Genomic DNA, 27,601 nt, shown 5'->3' with positions numbered 1-27,601 from the left:
CTAGAATAAAAAAGTGAATTTAGTAGGGAACATTTCTAGAAATCCCATGAGATTATCACCTTTAAATGTCATGAGAATTTTGAGAAATTATTTGATGTTAATACACGTTTATCGAAGGCTGGCTTTAAGGAATTAAGAGTAACTTTCCTTGATAGCCATGTATATATTGTATATGGTTAAACTTAATCATTCTTGCTTATGATACACATATGCCAAGCATTGCTTTTGGTTCTCTACTTACAAAACAAAATTGTATCAAAAATTCTCTTGGGGTAAAAAACTTTTTCCTAACGTTTAAAGAAAAGAGCAATCAGACTTTCTGTACTAAATACTTATTTCACTGCATCCTGAATATTTATCAACTATATATTTACTTTGAAAAATATCTAGAGATATGGCAATAAAAATGTAGCTGGTAAAAAGTCTTCGTAATCCACAAACACAATATCCATCATAAGATAGGAATTCAGCTCTAAATCCTTGGCATGTAAATTTAATACAGGCAGGAAGACAGAGAAGATGGGCAACTCTCCAGCCTGTCTCCTGGTTCATTCTCCTACCTGATTGACTGCTCAAATCCACAGTTAAGAAGGCTTCTCAGGTTGACATTCCTTAAAAGTAAATAGAAAAAATTTTAAATGAATAGAGTAGAAAAGTATTTGACATGATAGCTTATATTGGAATTACAGTATAAGATCTTCATCATCTGAAACCTCTTCTTTCTAAAATTTTGCCTGTCTTTCATGATCCACAGATATTTAGATACACAAACCCTTTGAGAGAGTGTCCCTGGGGTTTGGGAGGATTATTGAAAGAATAAACAAGTTACCTTTCTATACTTGCAATATAAGAAAATTCTCCTTGGAGGGTGCCTATCTTGAGTCCCATTTTTTTCATTGGTCCTATTTTCTTTCCTTATTATGTTTCTTTCTCAGTTTCAGAACCATAGACAGTACAGTTTCAAGAGCCTCAGGAATTCTTAAATTACCTTTCCTTTCCTGGGACAGAGAGATGGATATACTTTGTCATCTTGGGGACTTCCCTGGAAAAGCTTTGTATAAAATGCTAGGAAATTGGGCAATGACAGTTAAGGAATGAGGGCCAGTCATATCCCATGGATCCATACAGAAAGATGATTATCTTTTAAATATTCCACTAATTTTTTACTGTGGTTCTATGGAAAACAAAAAAAAAAAAAAAAAGAAAGAGGGAGAAGTAGTATTGCTTTTGTTTTTTCTAAATCTGACTCTTCACAGTTAGTAATAATGTTAAAATAGTTTCTTTAATTTTGGGATCCCCAAAATTCATATTTCTCTCTAGGAGAATGAGACTTGTCTCTCCAAAGTATCTTCGCTTCTTGCTGTATCATTTGTGTTCAGTTGCTCAAGTCATGTCTGGCCCTTTAGGCCCCAGTGGACCCAGCAGTCTCCTCTGTGCATGGGATTTTCCCAGGAAGAACACTGGAGTGGGTTGTCATGCCCTCCTCCAGGGGTCTTCCCAACCTAGGGCTCAAACCTGCCTTTCCTGCATTGCAGGCAGTTTCCTTACCTGCTGGGCCATTGGGGAAGCCCTGCTGTATCTTTGGTGCAAAAGTAATTGCGGTTTTTGCATTGTTGTTTGATATTGTAATGCATTCTTAAATTAGTGTCTTCAGCTGGTAAAGAATCCACCTGCAATGTGGGAGACCTGGGTTTGATCCTTGGGTTGGGAAGATACCCTGGAGAAGGGAAAGGCTACCCATTCCAACAGTCTGGTCTGGAGAATTACAAATAAATAAACATTTATCATTGGGAATTTTTAGTTGTATTCAATTTTTTTTCTATAAAAGTATTATTTATATTCAGAATTTACCTTGATACATTCTTTATGGATTGATTGCTGTGCTTAAAGACATTGATATTTTAAAAAGTATTTAAAGCTGAATGCACTTTACTTTTTCATTTTAACATTTAATGTAGAAAATTTTAAACATTCAGAAAAATGCAGAAAGTGGTGTAAAACCCTCCTGTAGCTATCATCCTGCTTTGACATCAACATTTTGCCAATACTGTGCCAAATATCTAGCATTCCTTTTTTTCTGGAATAATTTAAAGAAAGTTTTAGACATTGTGTATGTATTGTGTTATATAAACTATGCAATCATTTATTTCAAATGTAAATATTTATTATACTCTCAAATTTATGAAGACATTTTTATAAAACATATCCACCATGCCATTATGATACTTCCCACAATTATCAACATAGCACAAAAACACAAAGAAATAGAAGATTCTGAAAAATGAGGCATTAAAAATGAAAAAATGCACAGAACCAGTTTCCAGTCTCTTATTCATGGTGATGGTACTGCCAGTATTGATGGGGAAAGAGCTGAAGATGGTAATTTGTAATGTAATGCTAATGACAAAAAAATGATACTGACTATAGTAAAGCTGATGGTGAGAATCTTCATTATTAAACCAGTGATAGCCGTGGAAATGATGGTCAAAATGCTGGTAATGATGAGAACAGATGACTAAGTTTCAATACTATTAGTTTTATAAGTCAACTTTAAAGAACAGCTATCCAATCCACTCTTAAGTATATTATTTTTAGCTAATATACCTCATTATATATATTATAATATAATATTTATGGTATTCATATATATATATATGTATATATATATATGAGAAGGAAATGGCAACCCACTCCAGTATTCTTGCCTGGAGAATACCACAGACATAGGATCCTAGAGGGCTACAGTCCATGGGGTTACAACAGTCCTGCATGACTTAGTGACTAAACCATGACAACCTGAAGTGGGCTTCCATAGTGGATCAGACAGCCTGCAAATGCAGGAGACCCAGATTCCATCCTTGGGTCAGGAAGATCCTCTGGAGAAGGGAATGACAACTCACTCCAGTATTCTTGCCTGGAGAATTCCATGGACAAGAGGAGCCTGATGGGCTACAGTCCATGGGGTCACAAAGAGTTGGACACAACTGAGTGACTAACAATTTCATTTTGACATATTACTGATATATTTTGATATAATAATATAGATAATATATAATATATAAACCTAGAGCTAGCAGTTAAAGTGGGTTCTAACAACTAGTTTTCCTAATGTCTATTTAGTGTTCTTTATGCTATAGCATATCTGTACTGTGCATTAGCCTCACTTTATCAGTGTGGTGGTGAAGAGTGTGATTTTTTTCCCCCAAAACACTTGTTTCTTGGAATTATTCCTAATGCCATGAGCTCTCTATGCCCAGAACCCTTTTCAGCCAACTCTCCACATCCTTATTTCTTAGACTATAAATGAAAGGATTGAGAGTGGGGGGTGACCAGGGCATACATGACAGCAGCACCCAGCTCCCCAGAGGCATGAGATCTGACGGGGACTTCAGGTAGGTGGCAAAGAGCAAGCTGTAGAAGAGGATGACCATGGAGAGGTGGGAGCTGCATGTGGCCAGGGCTTTCTTTTTGCCCTGTGCTGATGGGACCCGAGCTACAGCAAGGAAAATATGGGCATAGGAGCTTATGATGCAGAGGAGAGGGCTGATTCCTAACAGTCCTGTCAAAACCATTGTCAGGTCCTCATTGAGGTGGGTATCAGAGCAGGAAAGTCTAAAAAGTGGTCTGAAATCACAGAAAAAGTGGGGAATTTCTTGATTAGTATAGAATGAGAGCTGGGATAGCAACAGGGCATGGACAAGAGAGAGAGAGTGGGCCACTCCCCATGACCCACCCAGCAGCAGTGCACATCTGCAAGGAGTCATTAGGAGTGCATAGTGCAGGGGATGGCAGATGGCAGCATAGTGGCTGATAGCTGTGGCCATCAAAAGCAGGTTGTCCATATCAGCAAAAACTGCAAAGAAATTTAACTGGGCCAGACACCCAGAGAAGGAGATCAATCTGCTGCTGGTCCACAAAGTCTCCAGCATTTAGCGGGCTGTGGTGGTAGTGAAGCAGAGGTCGACCAGGGAGAGCTGGCTGAGGAAGTACCTGGGGGTGTGGAGGTGGATGTCAGTGCCAATAGTCAGCAGCAGTAGTGAGTTTCCTCTGAGACTTAGCAAGTAGAGGGCCAGGAAGAGACCAAAGAGGAGCTGTGGTTTGTCTGGGTCATTGGACTGTCCTGAGAGGACAAAGTCAGTGTTCTTACTGCAGTTCATTTCAGGTCTTGATGGGTTACAAGAAAAGAATCAGTATGAAGAGGATTCACTACAGTTAGCTAGAACCTTGGATCCTTTCTCTTGGCAATGGGTTTTCCTTATACCACCAATGTGAAGAATGGATAAACAACTAAAATAGCAATGGGGAGGACAAGGGTTGTACCTCACAAAAGATGGTCAAATTAAGAAGACATCAAGGTAAGAGAATGAAAGAAACCACAAAGACGTCCTGGAGTTACTAACGCATAACGAGTTTTCTTAATAAAATTTTGTGTGATTGGTATTTAACTACTTGCTTGTGAATCTGTTTTCTTCTCAAGATCACGAGTCTTTCAAGGCAGAAGTGATGTTTCAGTACTTAGCTCAGTGTCTGGCACATAGAAGGGGCTCAATAAATACTCCCACCCACACTCACAGTGACTATTCTAGTTCAAGGTTTGTGACTGGCTGGAGAACTGTTATCCTCCTAACTATTTTAACATGGATCTTGCCCCATCGAATATGCTCTCCATACTGTGGTCAGTGTGATCCTTAAAAAAAAAAAATCTCATCATGTCACTTCTTTATTTAAAAATTGGTCTCTACCCATGGAACTCTGCTCAATAATATGTGGCAGCCTGGATGGGATGAGAGTTTGGGGGAGAATTCACACAATGTATGTATGGCTGAGTCTGTTTACTGTCCACTTAAAACTATTACAGCATTGTTAATCGGCTATAGTCCAGTATAAAATAAAAAGTTTAAAAAAGAAAATGAAGAAAATAAAATAGATAAGCAACAAGGATATATTGTATAGGACAAAGAATTACAGGCATTTTCCTGTAATAACTTTTAATGAAGCATAATCTGTAAAAAATACTGAATTACTAGGCTATACACCTGAAACTACTATAATTATTCAGTTCAGTTCAGTCGATCAGTCGTGTCCGACTCTTTGCAACCCCATGAATTGCAGCACGCCAAGCCTCCCTGTCCATCACCAACTCCCAGAGTTCACTCAGAGTCTCGTCCATCCAGTCAGTCGTGCCATTCAGCCATCTCATCCTCTGTTGTCCCCTTCTCCTCCTGCCCCCAATCCCTCCCAGCATCAGAGTCTTTTCCAATGAGTCAACTCTTTGCATGGGGTGGCCAAAGTATTGGAGTTTCAGCTTTAGCATCAGTCCTTCCAGAGAACAGCCCGGACTGATCTCCTTTAGGATGGACTGGTTGGATCTCCTTGCAGTCCAAGGGACTCTCAAGAGTCTTCTCAAATAACACAGTTCAAAAGCATTAGCTCTTCAGTGCTCAGCCTTCTTCACAGTCCAACTCTCACATCCATACATGACCACTGGAAAAACCATAGCCTTGACTTGACCGACCTTTGTTGGCAAAGAATGTTTCTGCTTTTGAATATGCTATCTAGGTTGGTCATAACTTTCCTTCCAAGGAGTAAGCGTCTTTTAATTTCATGGCTGCAGTCACCATCTGCAGCAATTTTGGAGCCCCCCAAAATAAAGTCTGACACTGTTTCCACTGTTTCCCCATCTATTTCCCATAAAGTGATGGGACCAGATACCATGATCTTCGTTTTCTGAATGTTGAGTTTTAAGCCCACTTTTGCACTCTCCTCTTTCACTTTCATCAACAGGCTTTTGAGTTCCTCTTCACTTTCTGCCATAAGGGTGGTGTCATCTGCATATCTGAGGTTATTGACATTTCTCCTGGCAATCTTGATTCCAGCTTGTGCTTCTTCCAGTCCAGTGTTTCTCATGATGTGCTCTGCATATAAGTTAAATAAGCAGGGTGACAATATACAGCCTTGATGTACTACTTTTCCTATTTGGAACCAGTCTGTTGTTCCATGTCCAGTTCTAACTGTTGCTTCCTGAACTGCATACAAATTTCTCAAGAGGCAGGTCAGGTGGTCTGGTATTCCCATCTCTTTCAGAATTTTCCACAGTTTACTGTGATCCACACAGTCAAAGGCTTTGGTATAGTCAATAAAGCAGAAATAGATGTTTTTCTGGAACTCTCTTGCTTTTTCCATGATCCAGAGGATGTTGGCAATTTGATCTCTGGTTCCTCTGCCTTTTCTAAAACCAGCTTGAACATCTGGAAGTTCATGGTTCACGTATTGCTGAAGCCTGGCTTTAGAGGAATGCAAATCAAAACTATAATGAGGTATCACCTCACACTGGTGAGAATGGCCATCATTAAAAAGTCTACAAATAACAAATTCTGAAGAGGGTATGGGGAAAAGAGAATTGTCCTACATTGTAGATGGGAACATAAGCTGGTATAACCACTATGAAAAACCATACAAAGTTTTTCTCAAAAAACTAAAAATAGAGCTGCTATAGCATGTATGATTCAGCATTTCCACTCCTGGACATATACTCAGACAAAACTATGATTCAAAAAGATGCATGCTCCCTTATGTTCATAGGAGAAGCACTATTTACAATAGCTGAAACACAAACACAACCTAAAATTCCATGGACAGATGAATGGATAAAGAAGATGTGTTATATAAACTTATAAGTATTATCATACTAGGTGAAGTAAGGATGAGATGGTTGGATGGCATCACTGACTCAATGGACATAAGTATGAGTGGACTCTTGGAGATAGTGAAGGACAGGGAAGCCTGGCATGCTGCAGTTCATGGGGTTGCAAAGAGTCAGACACGACTGAGTGACTAAACAGCAACAAAAGTGAAGTAAATCAGAACGAGATAAATATCATATGATACCACTTATATATGAAAAACCCTACCATGTCTGACAAAGCTCATTTGGTTTTGAGCTTCATGTCACCAGCTTCAACTCACACCACAGTCGATTATCATGTGCTCCCAGCAACACTGTCTACACTGCATTGTCTTGTATGGACCATGTTCCTTCTCATCACTCTGAGTCAGCTCTTGCTCATCCGTCTAACCTTGGCTTTATTGGTGACTTTCTTAGGAAAGTCTTCTGTGGCCTTTTTGACAAAGACAACCCTTCCTTTCTAGGCTCTTGGTCAATTGTTGAATTGTAATGTGGAGGATGTAATCACATTTATTTTGTTTAAATATTTAAGTTATTTATTTAATGTTGGTCTCCCTAACAAGGTTTTCCTCTCTTGTGTATCTCTAGTGCTTGGAATGCTAAATATGGTATTTGTCAGAAAATGAATAAATTGGTTAATGAAAAGTGAAGGCAGGAGAGGACGATACATTATCTTCTTCCAAAAGTCCTCTTCCATTTTAAGAGTAAAACTTTTTATCAACAAAGTATTGTCATACCAACATGGGTTGGAAACATTGATCCATCTAATTCCTTCATCCATCAACTTTAGACCAACGGCTAGAAATTTTATTTCCTATAAAATGCCCTTCATTTCAGACCCTTTCTCACCTTTTAAATTGTTATCCTTTTTGAGCTTTCTCTAATCAACTCACTTCCAGTGAGTTTCATGTTTCATCAGCAGCTTAACATACTTCACTGTTTCTACTCTCTAGTAACTAAAATCCACGCCATTTGCATCCATGCCATCAGCATCTGAAACAAATTTTGAAGGGATATGTGCATACATATAGCTTATTCACATTTGTGTACAGCAGAAACAACATTGTGAAAGAAAGTGAAAGTGAAGTTGCCTAGTCATGTCTGACTCTTTGTGACCCGTGGACTGCAGCCTACCAGACTCCTCCATCCATCAGATTCTCCAGGCAAGAGTACTGGAGTGGGTTGCCATTTCCTTCTCCATGGAATCTTCCCGACCCAGGGATTGAACCTGGGTCTGCTGCATTGCAGGCAGACACTTTACTCTCTGAGCCACCAGGGAAGTCCATTGTAAAGCAATTATATTCTAATTAAAAAAATTCTGCATTCAGGAGACCCACCATGTAGACTCCTTTCCAGTCTTCTTGGCTGGTTACTGCTCTTCTTCCTTATTAGGTACTTCTGGCCATCTCCTCTTCTCTGTCTTCTAGTTCTGGGCTTTATGTAGCTATAAACATATAATTCTCCAATTATACCTTAAATTTCAACTTATTTTCCTAATGCTAGACTTACGTATGTAACTTCCAACTAGACAGTTCTACAGTAGCAATTTAATGCTTTAATATATTTTCTTACAGATGGCTTGATTTATGTACTGCATTGGAAACAGATACACAAAACATTATGTAGTCCATCAAGTGCAGAACTTGAACTCTCTGTGATCCTCTTGGAAGGCTGATCCCATTACTCCATTTGCCAAATGATGTCTTCAACTCCTGCCTCTGGCTTCCCTAATCTCTATTAAACGGTGACCTTAGAAATATTCATTCTATCCAATGATATTGGTGAGTGGATGGGAAAGAACAAAGAATCCAGGGCCTTGGCATACATTGATGAGACCAGGCAAAGGTAATGTAGTTTAGAAGCTGAGCATTATCAATATTTATCTCTTTTGGGATCAGAAAGATTTTGGCAGCAGAAGAAATCATTTTGGCCTTAGAGACAGTTCCCAAAGTTACTCATTAGAAAAAAACCTGGAGGAATTTTCTGTTGAGAAAATTTCCTATAGATAGGGTTGAGGAATGAAATCAACAATTAAACAGAAGTCTAATATTGATTTGGACATGGAATTAGAAAGATGACTTAAAACTCACAATTTTGTCTAGTGACTGCCCTCTCTCTCTCTCTAAGAATAGTTTGAAAAGACTACCATAGAGCCATAACATGTTATATGTGTCCTTTTGTTTTTATTTTTCTGAGAACTTTTGTCATACAAATATACTGAAATTTAACAAATTGTTTCATACATCTGTTGATAAAGTCATCTCAGTTGAGACTTGAAACATTAAATAGAATCAGTGATTCTCTGCTATACTCTTACCAATTTCTGAATCACTGAAGAATGCAATTTAATTAAATAAGTGTTTAACCATCTGTGTTATAGGGTGTCATGCAGCAATAGGTAACCGTGTGCTCTTCTATAATTTACAGCCTCCGTATATGTTCAGTCAGTCAGTTCAGTTTCTCCATCATGTCCAGCTCTTTGCAACCCCATGCACTGCAGCATGCCAGGCTTCCCTGTCCATCACCAACTCCCAGAGCTTACTCAAACTCATGCACATCCAGTCGGTGATGCCATCCAACTATTTCATCCTCTGTCATCCCCTTCTCCTCCTGCCTTCAATCTTTCCCACCATCAGGGGCTTTTTCAATGACTCAGTTTTTCGCATCAGGTGGCCAAAGTATTGGAGTTTCAGCTTCAGTATCAGTCCTTCCAATGAATATTTAGGACTGATTTCCTTTAGGATTGACAGGCTTGATCTCCCTGCAGTCACAGGGACTCATAGGGTCTTCTTCAACACCACAGTTTAAAAGCATCAATTCTTTGGTGCTCAGCTTTCTTTATAGTCCAACTCTCACATTCATACATGACTACTGGAAAAACCATAGCTTTGACTAGATGGACCTTTGTTGTCAAAGTAATGTCTCTGATTTTTAATATGCTGCCTAGGTTGGTAATAGCTTTTCTTCCAAGAAGCAAGTGTCTTTTAATTTCATGGCTGCAGTCACCATTTGCAGTGATTTTGGAGGCCCTCAAAATACAATCTTTTACTGTTTCCATTGTTTCTCTATCTATTTGCCATGAAGCGACGGGACCTGATGCCATGATCTTAGTTTTATGAATGTTGAGTTTTAAGCCAAATTTCTCACTCTCTGCTTTTACTTTCATCAAGAGGCTCTTTAGTTCTTCTTTACTTTCTGCTATAAGGGTGGTGTCATATACGCATCTGAGGTTATTGATATTTCTCCCGGAAATCTTGATTCCAGCTTGTGCTTCACCCAGCCCAGCATTTCACATGATATACTCTGCATATAAGTTGAATAAGCAGGGTGACAGTATCCATGTATATTGGATTACATAAAAAATTTTGATCAATAGAAATTCTAGTCTGAAATAGTTCAGGGTATAAAATGCCTTCTCCCCATACATTCTTTTATAAACAAAACAGGAATTAAGAGACCAAAGAAGATAGAGTAGGAAGATGGAAGAACTATGTGAGCTAGGTTAGAACCAAATTCTTTGCTTTACAAAAGTGGATGTAAACAATTTGGATAGTCTGTTCATGAACTCAAAATATCCTTTTATAACTTTTCAGTCCGTATCTCTATTATTTATTTAGTAGTCTTATTTATGCATTTATTGGTTGCATGGCCTGGCTTGTGGGATCTTAGTTCTCTAATCAGGCGTTGAACCTAGGCCCTTGGCAGAGAAAGTGTAGAATGCTAACCACTGGACACCAGGGAATCCTATATCTCTAAATAGTTGGGAATGCTGGTATCCACTATAGTTTCAGGTCCAGTGACACTTCATGGAACATAGAAAGTGAGGAACATAGTAATTCTTGTCTATTAGCTCCAAAAATACTTCAGCAAAGAAAGCTGAGTGCCGAATAATTGATGATTTTGAACTGTGGTGTTGGAGAAGACCCTTGAGAATCCCTAGGAATGCAAGAAGATCCAACCAGTCAATCCTAAAAGAAATCAGTTTTGAATATTCATGGGAAGGGATGATGCTAAATCTGAAAGTCCGATACTTTGGCCACCTGATGCAAAGAACTGACTTCTTGGAAAAGATCCTGATGCTGGGAAAGATTGAAGGCAGGAGAATGGGACGACAGAGGATGAGATGGTTGGATGGCATCACTGAATCCAAGTACATGAGTTTGAGCAAGCTACAGGAGTTGGTGATGGACAGGGAACCTAGCGTGCTGCAGTCCATGTGGTTGCAAAGAGTCGGATACGACTGAATGACTGAATGAACTGAATTACTATTTGATAGCTTTCACTTAGTATAAATTTGGTGATAGGTAAGGAAAACAAACTTGATGAATTCTTCATGTTTCACTGGTATTATATCATATTCTATCACATTACAATCTGTGAAAATGAGTATAGAAATCAAAAACAAGATAAATAATAAGGAAGAATTTTGAAGCTCAGTTTTCTATGACCAGAAATTGGAGAGAAAATAACATATCAGTGAGCAAGAAAGATATTCCTGTGATTTTTTTCATGCTGCCTCCATTTTTAGCAATATTTTTCAGTAGTCTTTGACAGGTTGTCCATTTGAATTATAAAGCATCTTTGGAGTCAGAGTTCACAATTTATTTCTGTTAATTAGTACTCAAAGCATTATTTGTTTTAATTACTTACTTGCTTCCTTGCTTGGAGAAAAAGAAATCATGATATATTCCCTAAAAATTTCCCTTAAGTCATATATGAGTTAACATTTATTTTTCTAGTTGAGTAACCATAGCCCTACACTCAAATTCTTAAAATAAAACAGCATAATAACTTTATTGTTCACTTTATAATATGTTAATTTACAGGAAACATGCAGGTTAACAAGCCTTAGTATTATCCAACTGTACAATATATGCATATTTGAGGCAAATTTCTGTATCTGATTTTATTCAAGAACACATAAGAATATGTAAACAAATAGTTTTATCAATTTATATCCCCCACACAAATTCAACATTAAGATTCCAAGGGGGCTTCCCTAGTGGCTCAGTGGTAAAGAATCTGCCTGCCAATGCAGGAGACACTGATTTGATCCCTGATCCGGGAAGATCCCACATTCAATGGAGCAATTAAGCCCACTTGTGACAATAGGAGAAGCCACTGCACTGAGACACCTGAGCACCATGACCTGAGAGAAGCCCCCACTCGCCAAAACCAGAGAAAAGGCTGCCACAGCAATGAAGACTCAGCACAGCCAAAAAAAAAAAAAAAAAGATTTTGTGGATACTGTCCTATTTGTTCAAGTTTCCCTTACATTACCTAGTCACACACTGTTAACACAAGTAGACTGGACTTTCCCATTTATTTTTCTTTATATAATGCCTTTTGTTTCACAAACAGTATACAATTAGAAAAGCAGAGAGGAGGAGCCAAGATGGCGGAGGAGTAGGACGGGGAGAACACTTTCTCCCCCACAAATTCATCAAAAGAGCATTTAAACGTCAAGTAAATTCCATAAAACAACTTCTGAATGCCGGCAGAGGACATCAGGCACCCAGAAAAGCAGCCCAACTCTTCGAAAGGAGAGAGAAGAAATACAGCTCCATCCACCAGAACATCGACACAAGCTTCCCTAACCAGGAAACCTTGACAAGCCACCTGTACAAACCCACACACAGTGAGGAAACGCCACAATAAAGAGAACTCCACAAACTGCCAGAATACAGAAAGGACACCCCAAACTCAGCAATTTAAACAAGATGAAGAGACAGAGGAATACCCAGCAGATAAAGGAACAGGATAAATGCCCACCAAACCAAACAAAAGAGGAAGAGATAGGGAATCTACCTGATAAAGAATTCCGAATAATGATAGTGAAACTGATCCAAAATCTTGAAATCAAAATGGAATCACAGATAAATAGCCTGGAGGCAAGGATTGAGAAGATGCAAGAAAGGTTTAACAAGGACTTAGAAGAAATAAAAAAGAGTCAATATATAATGAATAATGCAATAAGTGAAATTAAAAACACTCTGGAGGCAACAAATAGTAGAATAACAGAGGCAGAAGATAGGATTAGTGAATTAGAAGATAGAATGGTAGAAATAAATGAATCAGAGAGGATAAAAGAAAAACGAATTAAAAGAAATGAGGACAATCTCAGAGACCTCCAGGACAATATTAAACGCTACAACATTCGAATCATAGGGATCCCAGAAGAAGAAGACAAAAAGAAAGACCATGAGAAAATACTTGAGGAGATAATAGTTGAAAACTTCCCTAAAATGGGGAAGGAAATAATCACCCAAGTCCAAGAAACCCAGAGAGTCCCAAACAGGATAAACCCAAGGCGAAACACCCCAAGACACATAGTAATCAAATTAACAAAGATCAAACACAAAGAACAAATATTAAAAGCAGCAAGGGAAAAACAACAAATAACACACAAGGGAATTCCCATAAGGATAACAGCTGATCTTTCAATAGAAACTCTTCAAGCCAGGAGGGAATGGCAAGACATACTTAAAATGATGAAAGAAAAGAACCTACAGCCCAGATTATTGTACCCAGCAAGGATCTCATTCAAGTATGAAGGAGAAATCAAAAGCTTTTCAGACAAGCAAAAGCTGAGAGAATTCTGCACCACCAAACCAGCTCTCCAACAAATACTAAAGGATATTCTCTAGACAGGAAACACAAAAATTGTGTATAAATTCGAACCCAAAACAATAAAGTAAATGGCAACGGGGTCATACTTATCAGTAATTACCTTAAACGTAAATGGGTTGAATGCCCCAACCAAAAGACAAAGACTGGCTGAATGGATACAAAAACAAGACCCCTGCATATGTTGTCTACAAGAGACCCACCTCAAAACAGGGGACACATACAGACTGAAAGTGAAGGGCTGGAAAAAGATTTTCCATGTGAATAGGGACCAAAAGAAAGCAGGAGTAGCAATACTCATATCAGATAAAATAGACTTTAAAACAAAGACTGTGAAAAGAGACAAAGATGGTCACTACATAATGATCAAAGGATCAATCCAAGAAGAAGATATAACAATTATAAATATATATGCACCCAACACGGGAGCACCGCAGTATGTAAGACAAATGCTAACAAGTATGAAAGAAGAAATTAACAATAACACAATAATAGTGGGAGACTTTAATACCCCACTCACACCTATGGATAGATCAACTAAACAGAAAATTAACAAGGAAACACAAACTTTAAACGATACAATAGACCAGTTAGACCTAATTGATATCTATAGGACATTTCATCCCAAAACAATGAATTTCACCTTCTTCTCAAGCGCACATGGAACCTTCTCCAGGATAGATCACATCCTGGGCCATAAAGCTAGCCTTGGTAAATTCAAAACAATAGAAATCATTCCAAGCATCTTTTCTGACCACAATGCAGTAAGATTAGATCTCAATTACAGGAGAAAAACTATTAAAAAATCCAACATATGGAGGCTGAACAACACGCTGCTGAATAACCAACAAATCACAGAAGAAATCAAAAAAGAAATCAAAATTTGCATAGAAACGAATGAAAATGAAAACACAACAACCCAAAACCTGTGGGACACGGTAAAAGCAGTCCTAAGGGGAAAGTTCATAGCAATACAGACACACCTCAAGAAACAAGAAAAAAGTCAAATAAATAACCTAACTCTACACCTAAAGCAACTAGAAAAGGAAGAAATGAAGAACCCCAGGGTTAGTAGAAGGAAAGAAATCTTAAAAATTAGAGCAGAAATAAATGCAAAAGAAACAAAAGAGACCATAGCAAAAATCAACAAAACCAAAAGCTGGTTCTTTGAAAGGATAAATAAAATTGACAAACCATTAGCCAGACTCATCAAGAAACAAAGGGAGAAAAATCAAATCAATAAAATTAGAAATGAAAATGGAGAGATCACAACAGACAACACAGAAATACAAAGGATCATAAGAGACTACTATCAACAATTATATGCCAATAAAATGGACAACGAGGAAGAAATGGACAAATTCTTAGAAAAGTACAACTTTCCAAAACTCGATCAGGAAGAAAGAGAAAATCTTAACAGACCCATCACAAGCACAGAGATTGAAACTGTAATAAAAAATCTTCCAGCAAACAAAAGCCCAGGTCCAGACGGCTTCACAGCTGAATCCTCCCAAAAATTTAGAGAAGAGCTAACACCTATCCTGCTCAAACTCTTCCAGAAAATTACAGAGGATGGTAAACTTCCAAACTCATTCTATGAGGCCACCATCACCCTAATACCAAAACCTGACAAAGATCCCACAAAAAAAGAAAACTACAGGCCAATATCACTGATGAACATAGAAGCAAAAATCCTTAACAAAATTCTAGCAATCAGAATCCAACAACACATTAAAAAGATCATACACCATGACCAAGTGGGCTTTATCCCAGGGATGCAAGGATTCTTCAATATCCGCAAATCAATCAATGTAATACACCACATTAACAAATTGAAAAATAAAAACCATATGATTATCTCAATAGATGCAGAGAAAGCCTTTGACAAAATTCAACATCCATTTATGATCAAAACTCTCCAGAAAGCAGGAATAGAAGGAACATACCTCAACATAATCAAAGCTATATATGACAAACCCACAGCAAACATTATCCTCAATGGTGAAAAATTGAAAGCATTTCCTCTAAAGTCAGGAACAAGACAAGGGTGCCCACTTTCACCATTACTATTCAACATAGTTTTGGAAGTTTTGGCCACAGCAATCAGAACAGAAAAAGAAATAAAAGGAATCCAAATTGGAAAAGAAGAAGTAAAGCTCTCACTGTTTGCAGATGACATGATCCTCTACATAGAAAACCCTAAAGACTCCACCAGAAAATTACTAGAACTAATCAATGACTATAGTAAAGTTTCAGGATATAAAATCAACACCCAGAAATCCCTTGCATTCCTATACACTAATAATGGGAAAACAGAAAGAGAAATTAAGGAAACAATTCCATTCACCATTGCAACGGAAAGAATAAAATACTTAGGAATATATCTACCTAAAGAATCTAAAGACCTATATATAGAAAACTATAAAACACTGGTGAAAGAAATCAAAGAGGACACTAACAGATGGAGAAATATACCATGTTCATGGATTGGAAGAATCAATGTAGTGAAAATGAGTATACTACCCAAAGCAATCTATAGATTCAATGCAATCCCTATCAAGCTACCAACAGCATTCTTCACAGAGCTAGAACAAATAATTTCACAATTTGTATGGAAAAACAAAAAACCTCGAATAGCCAAAGCGATCTTGAGAAAGAAGAATGGAACTGGAGGAATCAACCTACCTGACTTCAGGCTCTACTACAAAGCCACAGTTATCAAGACAGTATGGTACTGGCACAAAGACAGAAATATAGATCAATGGAACAAAATAGAAAGCCCAGAGATAAATCCACGCACATATGGACACCTTATCTTCGACAAAGGAGGCAAGAATATACAATGGATTAAAGACAGTCTCTTTAACAAGTGGTGCTGGGAAATCTGGTCAACCACTTGTAAAAGAATGAAACTAGAACACTTTCTAACACCATACACAAAAATAAACTCAAAATGGATTAAAGATCTAAACGTAAGACCAGAAACTATAAAACTCCTAGAGGAGAACATAGGCAAAACACTCTCTGACATACATCACAGCAGGATCCTCTATGACCCACCTCCAAGAATATTGGAAATAAAAGCAAAAATAAACAAATGGGACCTAATTAACCTTAAAAGCTTCTGTACATCAAAGGAAACTATTAGCAAGGTGAAAAGACAGCCTTCAGAATGGGAGAAGATAATAGCAAATGAAGCAACTGACAAACAACTAATCTCGAGAATATACAAGCAACTCCTACAGCTCAACTCCAGAAAAATAAATGACCCAATCAAAAAATGGGCCAAAGAACTAAATAGACATTTCTCCAAAGAAGACATACAGATGGCTAACAAACACATGAAAAGATGCTCAACATCACTCATTATCAGAGAAATGCAAATCAAAACCACTATGAGGTACCATTTCACACCAGTCAGAATGGCTGCGATCCAAAAGTCTACAAGTAATAAATGCTGGAGAGGGTGTGGAGAAAAGGAAACCCTCTTCCACTGTTAGTGGGAATGCAAACTAGTACAGCCACTATGGAGAACAGTGTGGAGATTCCTTAAAAAACTGGAAATAGACATGCCTTATGATCCAGCAATCCCACTGCTGGGCATACACACTGAGAAAACCAGAAGGGAAAGAGACACGAGTACCCCAATGTTCATCGCAGCACTGTTTATAATAGCCAGGACATGGAAGCAACCTAGATGTCCATCAGCAGATGAATGGATAAGAAAGCTGTGGTACATATACACAATGGAGTATTATTCAGCCATTAAAAAGAATACATTTGAATCAGTTCTAATGAGGTGGATGAAACTGGAGCCTATTATACAGAGTGAAGTAAGCCAGAAAGAAAAACACCAATACAGTATACTAACGCATATATATGGAATTTAGAAAGATGGTAACAATAACCCTGTGTACGAGACAGCAAAAGAGACACTGATGTATAGAACAGTCTTATGGACTCTGTGGGAGAGGGAGAGGGTGGGAAGATTTGGGAGAATGGCATTGAAACATGTAAAATATCATGTATGAAATGAGTTGCCAGTCCAGGTTCGATGCACGATACTGGATGCTTGGGGCTGGTGCACTGGGACGACCCAGAGGAATGGAATGGGGAGGGAGGAGGGAGGAGGGTTCAGGATGGGGAACACATGTATACCTGTGGCGGATTAATTTTGATATTTGGCAAATCTAATACAGTTATGTAAAGTTTAAAAATAAAATAAAATTAAAAAAAAAAAGAAAAGAAAAGCAGTCTAATTTCACATCTCAACTTTCTCATAGCCTTTTTACTGATGCCTTGGAAGAATTCTCTCGATTTCTTAGGGTCAGAGTCTCCTTCTGATCACCCTCCTCAAAGCCCCCTCTACTTCCTTGTTCCTCAAAGTATAGATCAGTGGATTTAGTACAGGAGTGATCACACTGTACATAATGGCAATGATCCGCTCCTGGTCCATGGAGCTACCTGAGGCAGGACGAATGTAAGTGAAAACAACAGGGGCATAGAAAAGAACAACTACCATGAAGTGGGAGGCACACGTGGACAGTGCTTTATAGAGCATGCTGCAAGAACGGGTCTTGAAGAAAAGATAGATAATAATATAGAAATAGGAGAGAAGGGCTAGAGAGAATGGGCCCATGGCAATGGTCCCTGTCACAGAATGAAGTAGCCATTCATTGAGGTCAGTGTTTCCACAGGCCAACTCCAGCAATGGCTTAACATCGCAGAAGAAGTGATGGATATGGTTGGAACCACAGAAGTTTAAGCGAGAGGTCATTACTGAGTGCAGCAGGGCATGGAAAAACCCAATGATCCAGATAGTGACAGCCATCTGGGTACAGACCTGATGATTCATGATAAGAGTGTAACGAAGTGGTTTGCAGATAGCCACAAAGCGGTCAAAGGCCATCACAGCCAACAACATGGCCTCTGTGCTGCCCAGGAAGTGGAAGAAATGAAGCTGGCTTATGCAGCCCAAGAAAGAAATTGTTTTGTGGGTAGAGAGGAAGTTCTCCAGCATCGTTGGCAGAGTCACTGTGGAGTAGCAGATATCCAGACATGCCAGGTTTCCCAGGAAAAAATACATAGGAGAATGGAGTCTTGGATCAGAGATGACAACCATTATGATGACTCCATTCCCAGCCACATTGACAATGTAAATTGCAAGGAAAACCACAAAGAGAACAGGCTGCAGTTCTTGGATGTCTGTCACTCCCAGGAGGAGAAATTCAGTGACTGAGGTTTGATTCAGCATCACTTGAAAGAAAAGAGAAAATAACATATGGAATGATATCTCTCATGGGAACCAGAGTCCTGCAACTGAGGATTTCCCATCTAGACAATAATATTTTGAGGGAGAGCATTGTTGTTTTAGGGCTTACCTGGTGGCTCAGTGGTAAAGAAGCAACCTATAAATGCAAGAGACATGGATTCAACTCCTGGGTCAGGAAGATCCCCTAGAGGAGGAAATGGCAGCTCTCTCCAGTATTCTTGCCTGGAAAATTCTGTGAACAGGAGAGTCTAGAGGGCTATTTTCTATGGGGTTTCAAAGAGTTGGACATAACTGAGCACATACACAAAGTTTGGGAAACCTGTGAGTGGAGAACAAAAAGATTTGATGTGACCTCAATAAAAAAGTGAATTAACTAGGCAACATTTCTAGGGATCCCATGGGACATTCACCTTTATAGCTAGAGAATATTTTGAGAAATCATCTAACCTTTATTACACCTTTACTGAAGGCTGGCACCAAGGAATTCAGAGTAGTTTTCCTTAATAACCATGTGTATTTTGTATATTGTTAAACTTTATCACTCCTGCTTAAGATACACATGATATGCCAAACGTTATTTTTGGTTCTCTACCCACAAAACAAAATTGTATCAAAAATTCATTTGGGGGAAAAAACCTTTTCCTAAAGTTTAAAGAAAACAGCAGTCAGAGTTTCTGTACTAAATTTATTTCACTGCATCTTTAGAGATTACTCATTTACTTTGATGAATATGTAGAGGTATGGCACTAAAATGTAGGCAGTAGAAAGCCTTCAAAATCCACCAATACAATGTCCATCATTAAATAGGAAACCAACTCTAAGTCCTCGGTATGTAAATTTAACACTAACAAGAAATCAGAGACTATGGGCAACTTTGAGCCTGTTTCATTCTCCTACCTGATTCAGTGTTCAAATTTATAGTTAAGAAAGTTGACCAGGTTTACACTTCTGAAAAACAAACAGTAGAAAACTATGAAAAATAAAAAGTAGAAAAATGTTTGAAGTGATCGTTTATATTGAGATTATAGTATAAGCTCTTCATATTCCAAAACCTCTTCTTTCTGAAATTCTTCCTTTTGTTTATGATCCATGGTTCTTTAGATATATAAAGAGGGTGGCACCTGAGAGAGGGTGTCCCCTGTGTTTGAGAGGAGTATTGTAAGAATAAACAAGATACCTTTGTATACCTGCAATATAAAAGAATTCTCCTTGGGGAATTCCTATCTTGAGTCCCACTTTTTTAATTTTTCCTCTTTTCTTTCCTGTTTCTTTCTTAGTTTCAGAACCACAGGCAGTACAATTCTCAGTGGCCTCAAGTTTTCTTAAATTATTTTTCATTTCCTGGGACAGAGGTATGGATACACTTTCTCATCTTGGGAACTTCCTTGGAAAATGGAAGGAAATTGGGCTATGACATTTAAGGCATGAGGATCAGTCATATTTCTTTAATCCATACACAAAAATGATTATCTTTAAATATGCCCCTCATTTATTACTGTGGCTCTATGGAAAATAGCGGAACAGGGAAAAATAGTAGTGCTTTGTTTCTTTTCAACCTGACTTTTCACTGTTGGTATTAACACTCAATTATTTCCTTTAATTTTGGAATTCCCAAGCTCACATTTCCCTCTAGGAGAATGAAGCTGGTCTCTCATTGTGTATCTTTACTTCTTGCTATACCCTTTAGGTAAAAATATTCTATCTACCTTATCCAAAGGATCTATATGTGTTCTGACATCTATCCAAGCTTTAATTCCAATTGTAAATGCCATGTCCTTTGTCCATCTTTCTATTGCAAACCGCTATTGTTGTGTTTTTTTTTGCTATGCAGAAGTTCATTATATATTCATCACATTAATAATTTTCTTGTTCTAGTATATGCTATGAATATAATACAAGTGAATAGCAATTATTATGTGCTCATTGTGTAAGTGATGTTTCTGAGTCTATGTATTTGTATTTCCATCCTTTCTTCTATATGTTTAAAGTGATGCCAAAAGTGCTAGAGGACTTCCTGCAGAAGGCATTCATCTCTATGACTGGTTCCTTGACCCAGTTCTTTATATTTGGCTCTCTAGGGACAACTGGATGCTCCTGATTGGTGGTCAAAGAATATAATCACTACTGAATAATTGTTACCCTCTCTGCCACTCACTCCCAGACGGTACTTGGGGCTGGTGGGCATAGCCTGGCTCTTTGGCTTCATGGTAGATGGATTGGTTGTGGCCCTGATAGCCCAGCAGAGGTCCAGTGGCCCAATCACATTAGCTAATTTTACTGTGACTTCATGCCTTTGTTAAGACTGGCCTGCTCAGATCCTAGAGTGAGTGGTCCAGGTGACAAAATTCATTCTTTCATTGTGTGGTTATCTCACTATTCCTCTTGGACTGATTCTGATGTCTTATGCCTGGATTGTAGTGATTGTATTGGCAGTTCTTGCTGTGGTCAGCAAGAGAAAGGCTCACCCACATGGTCCTCCTACCTAGCTCTAACATTCACATGCTGTGAAATTCTCATAGTCTTTTACATTACAGTCTCTGCTGCTCATCCCCATTCAGGTTATTACCCTGCTCTATCTGATGGTCACCACCATCTTCAATCCTCTGATCTACCCTCTTGGGAGCAAGTTGGCTCATTAAGCACTGAGGAGGCAGCTCTCATAAGGAAACTGACACACTTGACTTACAAAGGAGGGTGTTGATATTTTCTTTTGGGAGTGCAGATGTCTCCCCTGAGAAGTCTTCCAAGAATGTTTGAAAAAGCATATCTTTGTCTATTCTCTTGTTCCCCTCTAATCTTTCTATGGTTCCTCTAAAAGTGAGGCAAGTATGGCAATTTTTAAGTGTTAGATTAAATTCTTTGTTTTAAATTCTATTATTTATCTATCAAATAGGTCATGAATATTTTATATAAAAAACAAACACAAATAGTATCACTAAAAGAAACCTAGAAATGCTGTTTATTTATAGCATTGTTTTATGACATCAGAATTGCATTATATGCATATGTATAAATAGCAGAAGTTGGATCATTAAGTTTATAATCAGATTTTCCAGTGAAAACTGTTAGGACAATTCTTTTTCAAGATCAACAAATACATACTGGTTTGGCGGAAAAAAACTGAATAAACTTTGTGGCCAATCCAATGTTTTATTCTTTTGGGCTTTATAATATGGCTAAACATGATGTTCTTAAATATTCTTTTGTCATTGGGAATTTTTAGTTGTATTCCATTCTTTCACTGTTGTATTCAATTAGTTGTATTCCTTTCTTTCACAAGCATTGTTTATTTCCAGATTTTACTTTAATGTGTTCTTCATGGTTTGATTGCAATGTCTAAGTATATGGATATTTTAAAAATAGTTAAAGCTGAATGCACTTCACTTATTCATTTTAACTTTTTGCTTTATTTTTATCTTTCTACTGTAGGTCTTTGTTGGTAATCTATTTTAAATATAGCGGTGTGTACATGTCAATCCCATCTGTCCATTGACTGATGAATGGATAAAGGTGAAGTGGAACATACATTCAAAGGAATATTACCCAGCCATTCAAAAGAATGAAATAATGCCATTTGCAGCAAAATGGATGGATCTGGAGATTATCATACTGAGTGAAGTAAGTCAGCAAAGACAAATATCATAGAATATCTCATACAGCCTAGAAAAAGATGTGAATGAACTTATTTACAAAACAGAAAGAAACTCACAGACTTAGAGAATGAATTTATGGTTATCAGAGGGGGGAAGTAAGGGGAAGGAATAGATGGGGAGCTTGGGATTGTCATTTTAACTTTTTATTGTAGAAAATGTCAAACATTCAGAGAAGTAGAGTTGGTAGTGTAATAGACCCCTATGTACCTATCACCCAGCTTTGACGTCAATGCTTTGCCAATATTGTGCTTATATCTACCATTCCTTTTTTTTTTTTCCTGGAAAATTTTAAAGAAAATTTTAGACATTGTGTATATATTGTGCAGGCATATTCTTTACTACTGCACCACCTAGGGAGCCCGTATTGTGCTGTATAAATGATGTAATCTTGTATTCCCAGGGCAAATGTTTATTATGCTTTCAAATTTATGAAGACATTTTTATCCACCATGCATGATGATATGTCCCACAATTATCAAAATAGCACAAAAACACAAATTAATAGAACATTCAGAAAAATAAGGCATTAAAAGGGGAAAAAGTGCATAGGACCAGTTTCTATTCTCTTACTTATGATGATGATACTGGTGTTACTGATGGGGAGAGAACTGAAGATGGTAATTTGTAAGGTGACTCTGATGACAAAAAGATGGTATTGACTAAAGCTGGTGGTGATGATCTTCATTATTAAACTGGTGATAGAAATAGCAATAGTGATCAAAATGTTGGTAATAATGGGAATAGATGATCACATCTCAATAGTATCATCTTTATAAGGCAACTTAAAGAGCAGCTTATCCAATTAACTCTTAAGAATATTATATATATACATATATAATATACTTAATTCTATAATATAATGTAATGTATATTATACTTCCTTTGACTTCCCTGGTGGCTCAGACGGTAAAGCGTCTGCCTACAATTAGGGAGACCCAGCTTCAATCCCTGGGTCAGGAAGCTCTCCTGGAGAAGGAAATGGCAACCCACTCCAATATTCTTACCTAGAAAATCCCATGGACAGAGAAGCCTGGTAGGCTACAGTCCATGGGGTCGCAAAGAGTTGGACATGACTTCACTTTCACTCTCACTTTGACATATTACTGATATAATGTTTTGAGATAATATAGATAATAATTGGAGAAGGCAATGGCAACACACTCCAGTGTTCTTGCCTGGAAAATCCCAGGGACAGGGAAGCCTGATGGGCTGCCTTCTTTAGGGTTGCACAGAGTCGGACATACTGAAGCGACTTAGCAGCAATAGCAGCAGCATAGATAATAATAATATATATACCTATAGCTGGAATACATATACAAGCTTGCACCTAGAGTGGGACCTAGAAGCTAGTTCTCCAAATTTCTATGTAGTGTTATATCCAATATACCATATCATGCTGTGTGACATGTGAAAGCCTTGGTGTTAACTGACTCACTTAATCAGTGTGGTGGTGAAGAGTGTGATTTTTTCCCCCCAAAACAGTTGTTTCTTGGAATTATTACTAATGCCATGAACTCTCTATGCCCAGAATCCTTTTCAGGGATCTCTTCACTTCCTTATTTCTTAGACTATCAATGAAAGGATTGAGAGTGGGGGTGACCAGGGCATACATGACAGCAGCACCCAGCTCCCCAGAGGCATGAGAAGCTGACGGGGACTTCAGGTAGGTGTCAAAGACCGAGCTGTAGAAGAGGATGACCATGGAGAGGTGGGAGCTGCATGTGGCCAGGGCTTTCTTTTTCCCTTGTGCTGATGGGACCCGAGCTACAGCAAGGAAAATATGGGCATAGGAGATTGTGATGCAGAGGAGAGGGCTGATTCCTAAGAGTCCTGTCAAAACCATCATCAGGTCCTCATTGAGGTGGGTATTGGAGCAGTCTAAAGAGTGGTCCGAAATCACAGAAAATGTGGGGAATTTCTTGATTACTATAGAATGAGAGCTGGGATAGCAACAGGACATGGACAAGAGAGATAGAGTGGGCCACTCCCCATGACCCACCCAGCAGCAGTGCACATCTGCAAGGAGTCATTAGGCGTGCATAGTGCAGGGGATGGCGGATGGCAGCGTAGCGGTTGATAGCCATGGCAGTCAAAAGCAGGTTGTCCATATCAGCAAAAACTGTGAAGAAATATAACTGGTCCACAAAGTCTCCAGCATTTTGGGGGCTGTGGTGGTTGTGAAGCAGAGGTCGACCAGGGAGAGCTGGCTAAGGAAGAAGTACATGGGGTGTGGAGGTGGATGTCAGCGCCAATTGCCAGCAGCAGTAGCGACTTTCCTAAGAGACTCAGCAAGTAGAGGGCCAGGAAGAGACAAAAGAGGAGCTGTGGTTTGTCTGGGTCATTGGACAGTCCCGAGAGGACAAAGTCAGTGTTATTACTGCAGTTCATTTCAGGTCTTGATGGGCTACAAGAAAAGAATCAGCATGAAGAGGATTCACTACAGTTAGCTACTGAAGTGTTCAGTTGGTTTCCTTATACCACAAATATGAGGAATGAAGAAAAGAAACTCAATGAGCAATGAGAGAGACAGAATTCGCACTTTCTGAAGGATGATATAAGTGAGGAGGCACAAAGATGATGGAATGAAGGGAACACCAGGAGCTTCCTGGAGTTTTTTAAGGGTGAAAGAGTTCTCTAAGTCTTCATATTATTGGATGGCATAGGTACTTGTTTATGAATCAGTTTTTATTACAAGAACATGAGCGTACTAAGGCAAAGACTGCATCTCAGTACTTAGCTTAGTGCTTGGCACATCATAGGGGCTTGGTGAATGCTCCTACCCATCTACACAGTCACTACTCTAGTTTAAGTTATTGTTAATGACTAGAGTCCTGCCAACTTCTGAGCTGCTTGAATAGTCCCACTCTTGCCTCATTCAATATATTCTCCACACTGCCACCAGAGTGATCTTTTCAAAAAAGAAACTCTGATCATGTCTGTTATTTGCTTAAAAACAGATGTCCAGAGAACCACTGGGCTTGTGAAGGAACAAAAATCCCCACCTATCTAACAAAGCTCAATCTGTCTTGACCTCATGATGTCTCAGCAGCTTCATCTTACACTACAGTCCCCTCATTCTCTGCTTGCTAGCCTCTCTGGCTGCCTTGCATTTCTTCCTGTGCACTATTTCCCTTTGCTTCATTCTGAGTCAACTCCTGTTCATCCTTTCACAGTCTCAGATCAATTAGTGACTTTCTTAGGAAAGTTTTCCCCTGCCTCTTTGATTAAGTCAAACCTACTTTTCATATGCTACCACACGTAGCACCTACATAGAATTGCTATAGGTGTCATACGAACAATGTTGTTCATATTTATTTTGTTAAAATATTTATTTAAGATATTTAGTTAGTGTTTGGAGAAGGCAATGGCACCCCACTCCAGTACTCTTGCCTGGAAAATCCCATGGACGGAGGAGCCTGGTAGGCTGCAGTCCATGGGGTCGCGAACAGTTGGACACGACTAAGCAACTTCACTTTCACTTTTCACTTTCATGCATTAGAGAAGGAAATGGCGGCCCACTCCAGTGTTCTTGCCTGGAGAATCCCAGGGACGGGGGCGCCTGGTGGGCTGCCGTCTATGGGGTCACACAGAGTTGGATACGACTGAAGCGACTTAGCAGCTTAGCAGCAGTTAGTGTTGGACTCCCTCACGGGGCCATAAAGTGCATTAAGGCAAATAGTGTGTCTGTTTTTCTTCTCTCTTGTGTCCCCAGTGTAGGCATCCATAAAGTATATTTGTCACAAGATGAATAATAAATTAATTAATTGATAGTGAGGACAGGAGAGGATCATAAGCTTTCCTCCCAAGTGCTGAAATGTTCTTCCTTCCATTTCAACATTTTATGAATAAAAGTTTTTTCCTCCAAATATTCTCTTAATAAGACTGGAATCACTGATTCATCTTTGTACTTCATCCCTAAAATCTATATTAGTAGTATAACACTTTTTTTTAAACTACAAAATGATCCTCATTTTTGTCTTTTTCTCAACTTTTTCACAGTTACCATCTTTGTACCTTCAACAACTCACTCCCAGTTACTTTATCAGCAGCTTTACCAGCTTTATTGATTCCAGAAAACGTACAGCTTCATGGTTTTGGCCTGACGCTCCCTTGCTCAAATATCTCTAATATCTTATTTTCTAATGCATCACTTCCCAGGTGGTACTAATGGTAAAGAACCCACCTGCCAATGCAGGAGACATAACAGATGCTGGTTCCATCGCTGGGTTGGAAAGATCCCCTGGAGAAGGAAATGGCAACTCGCTCTGGTATGCTTGCCTGGAAAATTCCATGGATGGAGGAGCCTGGAAGGCCATACAGTCCATGGGGTCACAAAGAGTAGGACAAGACGGAGCAAATGAGCATGCACACAAAATGTGTCACTTATACCTATCTGTGTCTGGTTATTGATAATTTCTATCCTTGTACCCACTTACCAATAAACATGAATTTCTACTTTTTATCACTATTTAGTCCCCTTTCTCCTTGAGCTGATCATGTCATAACTCCATGAATATTCTCACTTATGCTTTCACACACTGATATATACCCAGGATAATGTAGTCCTTGCTGCTGCTGCTGCTAAGTTGCTTCAGTCGTGTCCAACTCTGTGCGACCCCACAGATGGCAGCCCACCAGGCTCCACCGTCCCTGGGATTCTCCAGGCAAGAACACTGGAGTGGGTTGCCATTTCCTTCTCCAATGCATGAAAGTGAAAGTGAAAATGAAGTCACTCAGTCAGGTCCGACGCTTCTTGACCCCATGGACTGCAGCCTACCAGGCTCCTCTGTACACGGATTTTCCAGGCAAGAGTACTGGAGTGGGGTGCCATTGCCTTCTTTAATCTAGTCCTTAATTGAATATTATCTTAAGATGTTTTCTAATGTTTACGACATACAGATTTTCTTGTATCAATTATATTATACATACACTGAGAGTAGAATCATATACATATTTAAAATTTCTTTAAACCAACAGTCAAGAAGTTGAGTGCATGTTCTCTCTGACCATACCTCTCTCATTTTTACATCCTTTCCCAGGTTGAATCTTTCTGATACTTTTGCTTGAATAACCTTTCTGCTTTTATATCCACCTCCTGATAATTCACCTGAAAAATAATCATTCGTGTTGGATCTCAGATAGACCATGCTGCTTGAAAACTGAGGTTATCAGAATCATATTTCAGCATGGAAAATATACAAGGTCCTAACTATCTAAAATTGTGAAGTCCTAACTGTCTAAAATCTCAGCCTCACATGGACAATACCCTCATATCCTACTGTTTCCCCTCAGCCTTCTTCAGCTACTCCTCCACTTCTCCACTCTTTATGACAGATCCTTCAAAAAGATACTTGTCTCCATCAT

The 27,601-nt window shown here is 38.7% G+C and overlaps 1 protein-coding gene and 2 pseudogenes across 1 annotated transcript; all 3 read right to left on the bottom strand.

Annotated features, from left to right (window-relative positions):
- Positions 1-3,230: 3,230 nt before the first annotated feature.
- LOC129647518 (olfactory receptor 1361-like) lies at positions 3,231-4,157 on the bottom strand (annotated as a pseudogene).
- Positions 4,158-17,639: 13,482 nt separating this feature from the next.
- On the bottom strand, positions 17,640-18,593 carry LOC129647517 (olfactory receptor 12D2-like). The gene has a single exon (XM_055574594.1). The coding sequence runs from the start codon at positions 18,591-18,593 to the stop codon at positions 17,640-17,642; it is 954 nt and encodes a 317-aa protein (XP_055430569.1).
- A 5,145-nt stretch (positions 18,594-23,738) lies between these two features.
- LOC129647516 (olfactory receptor 1361-like) lies at positions 23,739-24,625 on the bottom strand (annotated as a pseudogene).
- Between the last annotated feature and the right edge of the window lie 2,976 nt (positions 24,626-27,601).

Source organism: Bubalus kerabau, chromosome 3 (assembly GCF_029407905.1).
Source record: "Bubalus kerabau isolate K-KA32 ecotype Philippines breed swamp buffalo chromosome 3, PCC_UOA_SB_1v2, whole genome shotgun sequence".
Classification (NCBI taxonomy): domain Eukaryota; kingdom Metazoa; phylum Chordata; class Mammalia; order Artiodactyla; family Bovidae; genus Bubalus; species Bubalus kerabau.
This window is presented reverse-complemented; position numbering and strand designations above follow the sequence as displayed.

Coding starts and splice junctions, on each gene's coding strand:
- LOC129647517 (XM_055574594.1), bottom strand. CDS start 18,593: ATGTTATTTTCTCTTTTCTTTCAAGTGATGCTGAATCAAACCTCAGTC.